This window comes from Gobius niger (assembly GCF_951799975.1).
Source record: "Gobius niger genome assembly, chromosome: 14".
NCBI lineage: Eukaryota > Metazoa > Chordata > Actinopteri > Gobiiformes > Gobiidae > Gobius > Gobius niger.
Window position 1 is genome coordinate 17,463,032 of NC_136865.1, and position 12,429 is coordinate 17,475,460.

Below are 12,429 nucleotides of genomic sequence, written 5' to 3' on the forward strand. Positions count from 1 at the left end.
CCCAGACTCACTTCCTAATGTTATTCCAGTGTATTTATCTGGGCTTGGGACTAGCATGTGGCTTGATACTTAAGTCTTGTTTGATTCTATCTCAAATTAAAGCAGACAGAGTGTTAGTAATCTGCTTGTATGAATATGGCTCACACTGAAGAATGCTGACTTTGAATTGTTCTATGTAGCGTGAATCTCTAAGGAAAGGAAACAAAGGGAGGAGTCAGTGAAGGACACTAGAGGAGACAGGCAAAGGTGGTAGTGCGCTCCTCCTCGCAGCATCATGCTAATGAGCCCCATTATCATTCCCTTCCCTCAGGCCGTGAAAACATTACTGTGTTATTCTCTTTGTCTTGTCTGCGCGGCTCCACTGTTTGCATGCCTGTCTAGCATAACGTTTCCTCTTTAAATGTTGCAGTTTTATATCCAAACACTGAGTCATGAGAGGCATGAGCTCATGTAGTATTGTCATAGCTTTAAGCCAGTGTGCTCCTACCATGTGCACCCACACGCTTGTACATGTCCCTCCCTCTCTCCCGTGCCCCCTCCTCCCCTCCCTCAATGGTACGCTCCACTCGTCTCACTCTCTCTCTCCTCTCCTCTCCTCTCCTGTCATCCTTAACAGGCTCCACACTTGCGCCGGAGACGAGCTACACTCCATACGGACAGGCTGTTTATAGACTTCTCAGCGACATAGCACCCTCGGATCTGCATGGCAATGTCCCAGTGAGGCGCGGTTTCTCCCCCCCCCACACACACACACATGGAGGAGGTTGTGTGTGCACAGAGCCCAAGGATGCGCGGTGCCCAGGTGCTGCTGTGGTGATTGTGGAGTTCGGTAGCGTAGTACCACCGAGCCTTGTCCTCCTGCTTGTCCCTCCCTTTTGTGCGGTTAAGGCTTCCTTGCCGGGATGTCCACCTCTCCTGGAGCAACCGATGGCAGTCAGAGGAACTCCTGTAAGTCATTACATTGTTGTTGTATATGACCAGAGCCTTTGAACTCTGACAATACTGCTATACATAAGTGGAAGTAATGGTGTTGAGGATGCTGTTGATTTTGAGAGGGTGCTTGCATGCCTGATTGTGTTTACATATTCCCTGGAGCATTGCCAGCTGAGGATCTATGGAGATAGCGGCGCATGCATTGATTGACAAGCGAAACAGCTGGTGTGATAGATTTGACTCCTTTTCCTTCTTAGTCACAATATGTACACGATTGGGGGTTGGGGGTAGAGTCCAGTGACTCTTAAGGGACTCCAATGTGGAAAACAGTTTGTGAATGCAGTGGGAATAGAGGGCAGGGAAGAGAGAGAGTTCAGCTTCCAGCCTGGTGGACCACTCAAGTGCATTGTTTCTGGGCTGGATTGAAACTTGTTTTCTAGTCCTCTTTTCTCTTACTTGTACATTGTAGGCGAACAGGTATTCTCAGGTTGTGAATATTTACTGTGTGGGCCTGCATACTTAGTACTGCTCTGCACAGCTCCACACAGATCTGTGAGTGGAGGCTGTGCTGTAAGTGGGTGATTGATAAGATGATATGAGTCACTTTGACTCACGGCGGCTCAGTGGGAAAACACATACATTTATTGAAATGGGGAAGATCACATCTGGGCAAACAAGACTGCTGTCATTACAGCCATTGTTATCGCCCCATCCCCATTTCCATCAGGATGCAATTTACTGGCTGTGTTGTTTTCAATGATTTCATGTTTTTTTTTCAGTTATATTAGATTTTACCATAGACAAAGCGATCAAATAGAGGTAAAACATGGGCATGCTATGACATTATGGTGTGTTTTTTTGTGGTTACTCCTCTAAAGACTAGACGAGTGCCACATCATTGAAACTATGCAAGTATTCTCTCTACATCAATAAGTTATCATTTGTCCCCACACTGACCTCTTGAAGTTGACATTGGTGTGGCAGATTACACGCCAATGCATTGCCTGATTAGGTTGTATCTGGTTTCTAATTGGATGGGGGGGAGTGTTTGGAGCTAGACATTTTCTCGAAAAGAAGACATTAATTGTTCTTAACCCACCTGATGCATGCCACTTGAACATAATATAATCTTAATTCAGTGATTTAGAGACAGTAGTTGTGTAACAAGTAGTTGGGGCTACATGCATCACACTTGACCAGCTTGTTCCTTGTCAGAACACATCCATCACATTATACCTTCTCACACAACAGAGCTCTGTGAAGGAAATATCATGGAGCTGCGGGCGCTGATCTCTGATTTACTCACGACCGTAAACTTAACTTCCATAACTTCAGCTGTCCATCAACGATGAATATTATATATATTTTACAAGTTTAAGAAATGTTACCCTGACTGTTGACCAATACATTTTTTATTGAATATTCAGATATACTATAAAAATACCTATCTTTTACTCAGTCCAGAACTCACTCATTTAAGTATTCTGCCAAGTAAGATACTGTGTTGTTTCTTCAGAATAAGTAATGTTGTCGTAAGCAGCACGATATGCAAGTTTCAGGTGGTATTCAAGCTTTGTGTTTTTTCTGTATCAGTTTCATTAGAGATCATATTGATTTATATTTATTTTGGCCTCTTTTAGGTTGGTTCTGTCTTAGAACTACTTTAGTCCTAGTTTAGCCCTGATGTAGCCCTGGTTTAAACTTGATTCAGCCCATGTTTGGACCTGGTATAGTCCTGGTACAGACCAGGTCGATCTGGTGGTATCGCAAAAGAGCCCGATATTTCCAACTTTTAAAAGCTGGAGAACTCCTGTTTTAGTGAATACTGTAGCATTGAGGAATACAATCGTATTGTGGTGGTCAGGTAAATAGAGAATGATTACAGGGGCGACAGTGGCTTAGATGGTATGGCTTCCACAGGTGCAGACTGTCGTTGTTTCCTTGGGCAAGACCCACCACCCAATGCCTATGTGTGAGTGGTTGGTGGTGGTCGGACGGACCGTTGGCGCAGATGTGAGCAGCCTTGCTTCTGTCAGTCTGCCCCAGGGGAAACTTTTACTACAAAATGTAGCTTACCACCATCAGCATGGAGTGAATGAACCCCCCTCAGTTTTATGTGTGAAGCGCTTTGGGTGTGACCTGTGTCATATGAAAAGTGCTATACAAATAAGATTCCCTCCCTTCCCTTCCCTAAAGTGGTTCCCCAAAGCTTCTGTGAAAAGAGGTTCAAACGAAGCTGATAGATTGTTAATAAAGGTATGTGTTTTAAAGAGTTTTTGACTTGTATGTCTTGTCTTTGTGTTTGTGTGTCTTGTCTTTGTCTTGTCCTGTCTTAGTCTGGAAGCATCTTTCTGTGAAATGTATTGTGATTTTGGTATTGTTGTGTTATTTATGTTTTTATTTTATTCAATGTATACTGTGACTGTGTCTATGTCTGAGGTGAATGAATGAATACAAAAAAAAGAGTTTTTGGCCCATAGGCTTTATTATACATGAACATGGGGTAACAGAGAGACAATCAGCAAATTGTCAGAGCCAGGACTTGAACCCTTGACACTGACAACAGAACAGTGTCCTGCCATATGTGCAGCAACCGCTAGTCTCAGCTGCATGATGAAGATATGGGTTTGCATCGATTTCTGCTGTTCTATAACAGTGAAATTATGATCAATTTGTTTGTCAGGTTGTAAACTTACAGTAGCTCCTGCACCGTTCAAATTCTTCGATTGTAGATTTCCAAAGTTGTGCGCATGTGCCATTCTTTAAACAGCGATTAGCCGTATGTGTTCCTTGCTTGTTACAGAATGCTACATAAAACAGTGTTCAAAATAGCTCGCTCTATTTCAGGAGTTGCGTTAAACCCCGTCTTTGTAGCGCAGTCATATTTTTGGCGGAGACAGTGTGAAGTGCTTTGTAAATGTTTGCTCAGTGCTGTGTTATCGCGCTGCTGCACCTCTCTCCATCTCTCCTCCTCGTTCCCATCCTCTGTAAAGCAGCAACAGCCGGCACCTGCCACCGAGATGGATGTGCTGTGTCATCACTTCTGCTGCCTCACCTCCGCCCTCCTTCTCCCCCGCCAACTCCCCCTCCTCCCGCAGACTGCCTGGCTACATCTGCTCCCCTTCCCTTCACCCGTCCTTCCCTCTCTGCTCTGGTTTATCTGGGACCTCATGAAACTTTAATTGCATGTAAATCAAAGCTCCTCAGATGTGATTAGTCTTTTGTGCTGCTTTAATGAGTGGGGTCTGGACTATTGAAATATAGTACATGGGCTGTCTCTCCGGGCTAGAGCCATGCACAGCTCTTTTGCAAAGAAAGTGGAATGGAAATATTTAAGTCCCTTATGAAAGCGTTCTTGGCATAGTGTTTCCTGAACCTACTTATCAAGTTAAAAAGTCATAATTAAAGTTTTGCTTTTACTGTTTTGCTAAGTTGTGATCACAGAGCTTTAGATGCTAATTTGGGTCTCTCTTCACAGAGTACAGACTTTAGAGAAAGTTTATATACAGGCTTCTTCCTTTATTAAAGAATGAGATGAGATCAGAGGAGTCCTGACCCTCGAGGGAAAGCTGCTGTACATGTTTTTAGTGGTAGGTGAAACCTGAACAGTGCACAAGTGCCTCACACTGGAATAATACAGTTCCTTCCTGAGGTTAATGTATATTGTACGTTGTCTCGGCTCAAATAAATACATAAACAAAAGGAAACCTTCTTGCTTTGAGGCAAGAGCACTAACCAGTGCACCACCTTGAATCCTAAACCAATCAGTTATGGATGATTGATAAATACATTTCACATTTGCAAAAAATGTTGAATCTCTGATAAAAAAAAATATTTGTGCTGTTGGATACTTTATGACAGATAGTACTTCCATTTCTGTTGCATTAGTTGACACAAATATTGTAAATGGCACTGTCGAGTCAGGCTTGATTTGCATGTTTATGTATTCAGTAAACATCTCTGGACACAGACGCATGCATAATGACAAGGAAGCGTTAACGGGCTAATTGATGGAATCAAACACTGGTCTAAAGCATGTAAACACAGAGGCAGAGATCCCATTTAAATGGAGGTCACGCTCCCTTTGATTGGATGGAGGATGGGTCAGCCTCTGAATTGGGGCGGCTAATTGTCTCTGAAGATGAGTCTGGCCTGAACCATGACAGAATGTGCGCTGAAGTCAAGAGGAAAGAATGGATTATATTAATCTCCACTGACTGTGGCTTTGGAACGTCTTACTTGCAGATGATAGCATGTTTCATCTACAGCATTTATACCTGACTTTATGACTACTTGATTTCTAGATGTTAGAAAAAGAAAGGTGTGTGTCACCTGGTTAAGACACAGTGTAAATGATGTGCAAGATTTGTCTATGTGCTCGAAGATCCAGGGTTTGATGCTTGTTTTCAACTTTGGGGTGAAAGCTCAAATTCGTCCATATTTCCAAACAATCGGTGATAATATGGCCTTAGCATAAAGCTTGTTTGTGTAAGTAGGCTGTTGCTCAGCTGAAGAGGCCTCTGAGAAGGGGAAGTGAAACCAGCTGACCACTTTTAATACTCTGAATACCTTTACTACCTTACTACCTACCCTTCTGAAGCATTTAAATATTGATTATATACCAATTGGTACCAGAGCATGAATAACTCTATACTATTTGATAAATGAGATGCTCCTTGTATAAGAATAGCTGCAGGTGTAAGTGTGAACTAACTACTGTATTATTGCGTAACGGGTGCAGTTGCATTCTGCAAAGTTCTGCAAAGGGCGATACATAAACATGCACAGCTGCACCGACTCTATAAATCTATTCTCGTAAACTCAGTAGCAGTTGTAGTAATTAGCGGAAAGATGATATTATCCATTTTTTTGATTTGAATGTAAATTCCTCCAGCATAATTTCCCACACTCCTCCTCTGTCAGTGGCTTATTAGCCTCTCCTCACGGCTCTATTTTCTATTTCCCCTTTTTACCCTCTGGTTGTCAAGCCGAGCCCACCTGGACGAACAGGTGTCGCTGGCAGGACCCCAGTGTCTATCTATAGTGCTCTTATTGTGCGCTCAAACTGTATTCAGCTGCTGTTCTGGCAGGAAACAGTCCCTCTGGGATTACTTCAGTCCACACAAGAGAAGGGAGAAACAATTGGGGGAGAAACAGAAGCAAGGAAGTGAACGTACATGGCAGAAAAGAGTTGACAGGAGGAAATAAGATGTACTGAACATGTCTATAACAGAATTGGCAGAGATTACCCTAAAAGCATTGACAATGAATGGAAATGATAAAGACAGAGAAGGCCAGTGCTGTTTTCGGGGAGCGGGCTAATTGGCTGCGCTGACGGTTCACAGAGTGCACTCCGATCAGAGGCAGCAGCCTGCTATACTGAGGAGTGGGGTTTTCCATGCATTTAAAATTAATGGAGAATGGAATCGAGGAAAAAAAAATCTTATTATGAAGTGTAATAAAGTAATGATATAATACGGAATGGCTTTGAGCGTTGTGTGCAGGAGATTAATGTGTGGCTATTTTTCGTTTTTACAGCAGTAATGGTCAAATCTCACCGTGTAATGGCAGTGTTGTATTAATCAATATTGTGCACGTTGTCAAGGGAAAGTAGCAACATCTCCATGGAGACGAGCCGGTGATGTCCCGCTCCCTGCAAAGTTAAGTCACATTTGAGGAGAGACAAGCACACTGTGTGGCTTTATTTGTTTGTTGTATTAATAATAATAATAATAATGCATTGGTTTTATATAGCGCTTTTCTGGACACTCAAAGACGCTTTACATTGCACTATTCATTCACTCCATACTCGGTGGTGGTAAGCTACTGTTGTAGCCACAGCTGCCCTGGGGTAGACTGACGGAAGCGAGGCAACCAGTCTGCGCCATCGGCCCCTCTGACCACCACCAACCACTCACACACTCACTACATTCGCTAGGCTTCCTGGTGTTACTAAACGGTCTCCCATCCAAGTACCGACCAGGCCCTTCCCTGCTTAGCTTCCAAGGTCTGACGGGATTGGGCATCGCGAAGGCGGTATTTACCATTGTTCTTTGGTAGTTTCTGGTGAATATTACCAATGGTGTTTGTTTTGGTAGTTTCTGGTGTATATTAACTGTTTTCTCCTGATTCTCCTCCTCATATTTGGACACTTCCCATTTGGGTGAAGTCGTATAAACCCTTCACAATCACAATTAATGCCCGCCGTTAATCACAAAGAGAAACTACCCCGATGACGAAGGCGCTCTCGGACACATCCACAAAGAGGATAATGATCATAATTAACAGGACAATAGTGGCAGCCGCATAATTGCGCCCCACATTTATAGCAGTTGTTTTGTTTTCAGGGTGAGGTGGATTTAAGCTGTCAGATGACTTCAAACGCCCACTCACGCTCGCCCAGGGATGATGTTGAGGCAGGGGACTAAAGATGACAGTCTGTCTTCCAGTATATTTCACTCTGGGGAAGGCGCTGCTCAATCATTATGTAACCGCATATTCATGGGGTCTTAACAAGTCTCGATATGTATGCAGGGTTTTATTCTCCGATCGCTTCGCAGATGGTTTGTAAATTGCCTTTTCCGATCTTGTGTGATGCACTTCAGCAGGTGCTCCATCGCTTCTCGCCTCCCACTCTTCAGGGGGAACGCGACATGGAGGGAGCCGTGTGGCCTGAAAGAAACTAGATTCAATTAGGACTTTGCCAGACAGTTTCCGAAACCTCACAACCTCGAGTATTTATGAAAATATGTCAGATTTTTATTATATATTTTTAAGGATAAACCGAGAGCAATATGTGTGTATCTGAAAGTTTAACAGAATAATCCACTTTCCTCTACAAACTATTTTATGTATTCAAATTCACTTGCCTTCGAAACTACCCATACCTAAATCAATTAGGATGGTGGTCTGCCGTCTTTAGGTTATTTTTAGTCCCTGTATGAAGCTTTCCTCCTTGCTTGAGCTCTCACTTTAAACCTCCCATGGCTTATGTAAGAAAGCCAGGTCAGGCAGAGGCAGATGAAACCCTGAAGGACCTCTTATTTGGGCTGCGGTCATAGAGCACATCTTTCTCCCTTTTCCCATTCCTGCTGTCCAATCCCTGCTACTCTCTGCAGTAACGGAATGTCGCTCGTGCATGTCCTCTATTTTAGATCACGCTTTTAGTTTTGGATGTGTCTCAAACTCTGTCCTTTGGGGATCTAGTGTACTGTTTTCGAGCTGTTTTTCAGAGCTTTATCAAACGGGCTTCTATGGGGAAGGTATTTCACGCTGTGCACCAGGTAACTGGGAAGCCCAATTAGTAGCCACTGACGAAAACAACAGATGGATGCAGGTATGGCTGTGTCACTGGGCCAACAACCCTTTTCTTCAGAAAAATTGAAACAAAATACAAAAACATGTTTTTTATGGACTGACTATGACTTAAAACTCTTAAAATTAGTTGACACAGAAGAAGAATTATTTGGTCAGGGTAGCTAATTAAATAGCTGTTGGTTTGATTCCCACTTCTGTTACTGCACATCTAACTTGTGCAAAACACTCACCCCCGATACATGTGCTTTTGGTGTGAAAGCTTGTTTTTTTGCTGTTACTGCTGCTCTGGTACTGAGAGTCAGGCAGTGCTGGTGCTTGCAAACGCCCCCCTGCCATTGTCTCGTCTGGAAAAAGATGATCCTTTAACAATTGATGCCGGGCTAAGAGGAGGCCACACTCGCGGTGCACACAGATGAGGCCGCGCTTTGACTAAAGAGGCTGAGCAGAGAATGTGAGAGAAAATGTGGAGTGACACCACGCTGAACCGGAGCAAAACAAAGAGATGCTGCTGATAGCTGTGGCAGAGTTGAACCTCCGAAATATTCAGTGATGTATGCACAGAAACCATTTACATAGAGGTTTTGCAATAATAAAGTGCCTGGTCCAGTGTTTAATCAGCCATATAATAAAGAGTTAGGAGGAAAGAGGCATCTTAGATTTTTTTCTGCTTGCCGGGGAAATAAAATAAGAAATAAATAGAAGACAAGTGACATTTCTGTGACGCATTTTATCTCAAGATTTTGATATGTTGCTATTGGCAATGCCTCGCTGCCGTGGCCAAGTTTGACGCTGTCTGGCTGTATGTCTGTCTGTCTGTTCCTACAAATATTCACTACCGCGCAAAGGTTTGGGGTCACTTAATTTTTCAGGAATACAGATGTTGTTAATGTTGTGAATGCCTATTATAGCTGGAAACGGGTGATTTTTAAAGGAATACCTACACAGGTGTGCAGAGGTGCAATTCTAGCTTCCATCGCTCCAGTGTTCTAATGGTACATTTACATTCACATGCGTTGATGATTAGAAAACCCTTGTGCAATAATGCTAGCACTGCTGAATGAAAAAGCTATAGAACTGGCCTGGGTGACCCCAAACATTTGAGCGGTAGTATATATGTATAAAGAGGAGTTACAATTGAGGTCTAAGAATCCTTAACTGACTCTTAAAACAGGCTCACAGGCCCATATTCTGCAAGATCTCAGATACTCCACTATAAAGACATGGCAAAGAGTTGGCTAGCAAAGGTAGCATACTGCTATGGGCTATGTAATTGTTGACACACAGCTGAAAGTCTTAGGTTCGATTCCCGGGCCAGGCGGGCCTTTCTGTGTGGAGTTTGCATGTTCTCCCTGTGTCTGCATAGGTTTCCTGTGGGTACTTCGGTGTCCCCTACCACTAAAAACATGTACGTTCCTCCTGGGGCCAGGCATTACCAAAAACATAAATAAAGGAGCAGTATGTATGTAATCAGCTGGCCTATCACCAGGGACACTACACACCCATGACAAAGTCTCTTCAAGGTAATACCTTTAGCGAGGGTACTGCGTAATCCACAGGCAAGGTCCAGTCGACTGAAGAACAGTTTTATCCACCAGGAAGCTGAACTTCCTTATAGCCTCTACTTCCATCCCTCTCCTCCCACCCCCTGCTCCACACTAAGGACTTGAGAGAAACAAACTTTTCAATTCATATAAATTGACAATAAAAGCTTTTCAATCTTTAATCTTTCAATAATGATGCAATATCAGTTTTGTGGGCGTAATGTACGCAGTTAGAAAAAAAGTAAACCAAGAGACATCACTAAAGGCCATTTTTAATACACGTCAGAGCATCACTGGGTGCTCGAAGTTTAGGGATGCCATACACTCCATACAGCCATACCATTAATCCACTCGATTTCCTTTTAACCTACATACAGTGCCTTTCGTGCTGCTGCCACTCGCTGGAAGCTTCCCCAGTCAGTGAGCCGTGCAACGAGGAAATGAGGACGCTAAATAAAGCCATTGGTCGACGAACTGCTTCTCTGACTTCTCGGCATCTATACTTATCCTACGTAGTATTGTTTTGTACAGTGACACAACTATACTGTGAAAAAATATGCTGTTTGTATTTCGAGTTTGAGACTGGAATGGACTGTATTGTTTTAACATTATAGTTATCAGATAAATAAACATGAAAAGCAGTCTGGCTGATGTCACCAGGATGCAGAGATAGAAGCGTTCACATAAAAAAAAACCTGCATTGTAAATATCAACTACAACAGCTACAACTGTTACAACTCGATTTTACAAATGCTTCTACTACAGTGACTAGCATTGCATTGTAAAAACCTTGAATGCATTTTAAATTATAGAAGCGGTGTGCTACACATGACACTACACCTGCCTGGAGTATTTCCACTTGATCAGGCGTCTTACATATGCGCTAATCTAGCATTCATCTAAGCTCGCACTCAAACATGAAAAATTCATCAAGAGCAGCACATTATACACCATGAGGCCGATGTAGACTGAAAAACACATACCGGTGCATACAGAAAATCTACCTAAGAGTCATTTGGTAGGTGATGACAGAACTCATATCTGTACAGGGGTGGCCAACCAGTCGGAGACCAAGAGCCGAAATTTTCAACCTTGATCCTGTGAAGAGCCACAAAGGCACCGACCATTAGCGAGATCCCGGGGCGGTACTTTATTGTGATTAAATAGAATGTGACCGTTTTATTTAATCACAATAAACTATAACTTTATGCCTTTTTCTTTTTTTTTTTTTAAATAATTGTGTTAGATTGAATGGTTTTACTCCTCAACAAGATTGAAATACATGTATATTAAATGACATTTTGTGTTTCCTGTTCTGACTGAGACAGAATTAGATTATTATTATTATTTTTATTATTTTTAATGCTGGGGTGTGTTTGTGTGGGGGCCTTGCCCACTGAGCCCCCTTCTCTGATTCGCCCCTGGCCTGTGCGCTCAGTGCCTGCAGCTTCGTCCTGACTGGACTGTGCAAAGAACGCACTCTGGGCAGCACAAAGTTCATAAACTTTAACCAGGAGCCTCTGGAGGATCTGAGAGTCTGTTTTAAGTTGCATCTGTTACAGTTATAGCACGTGTGAAAGAAAAGTCATGACTTGCGTACTTCCGCGTTACGATGTCGCGCTTCGCATCATACGCTTAATAAGAGCTCCGCTTTTTTCCATTTCCTAATTTTGATCTTTTTCTGTGAATATGTGGCCAAATTACATCAAATAAAGAGTAGCTGATCAGAAATCTGAAAAGCACAGAAGCTAATCCTAGTGCCACGATCTGCCTGCCTGTTGTTCAACCTACATCCCGCTGTGAGTGAGGCTGCACGGGCTCCTTTTACACACTGCCTCGAAAAGGAGAGAGATACAGACTCTCATTCATGTAGAGATGGAAACAGGGTCTGTAGGACGATGGTTGGATTTTTGGTCAAAGACTGTTACAGTTTATGGGAAATATTTACCAATTATTTTGCAAAGAAACGCATTGTATTAAACATCTCCAATCATGCAAAGAGCCGCACTCTGATTGGCCAAGAGCCGCATGCGGCTCGAGAGCCGCGGGTTGGCCACCCCTGGTTTAGGGCATATCTTGATACTCATGCACCATAAATGTGCAGTTTGATTATAACCGTCTTTCATTTGAGAGATGGAAACAATGCTTTTCTCAGTATTTTACATTTGTCTTCCAAACATCACTTTTCCTTATCATCTTGAAGATCTAATAATAGACAATCTTTAACATTGGCTCCAGAAGTCAGACATTTGTTGTGGAAACAGATCAGTGAGCCTAAACTGTTGTTAAAAGGTTTCTTGGCGCTGTGTGACTTTTGAGATTTCACAGCTATAATGTGCATGCACTTCACTTCGAGGCACACTGGGATTTTCCAATGTGCATCTGTGAGATTGTTTTGAACTAAACTGTTAAAATTGGAGTGTACTTGTGAAGCAAATGTCTCTGCTATGTTCTAATATCTTTTTCTTTTTTTCTTTTTTTAAACTAAACTTGTGTGTGATGGAAATGCTCGGTGTAGAAGATACGGCAAGGAGTAAATTGGATACTTTCCCTTCGTCCGCAATTGATCCACTTCACGAGGCAGTGGTTTGTGCATTGATGCATTTTCAGAACAGTACCTAGAAGTGCCATGACCCCC

At 42.8% G+C, this 12,429-nt stretch overlaps 1 protein-coding gene across 2 annotated transcripts in view; it reads left to right on the forward strand.

Annotated features, from left to right (window-relative positions):
- The first annotated feature begins 594 nt into the window (after nt 1-594).
- The window catches only part of dtnbp1b (dystrobrevin binding protein 1b), a 28,317-nt gene continuing 16,482 nt past the window's right edge, over nt 595-12,429 (forward strand). Inside the window, exon 1 of one of the 2 annotated variants that reach the window (XM_079570518.1) lies at nt 595-948. In XM_079570518.1, the coding sequence (XP_079426644.1) occupies nt 903-948 (46 nt within the window). In that variant the 5' untranslated portion in view covers nt 595-902. The remainder of the gene's footprint in view (nt 949-12,429) is intronic. The other variant, XM_079570519.1, reaches the window with a different exon arrangement.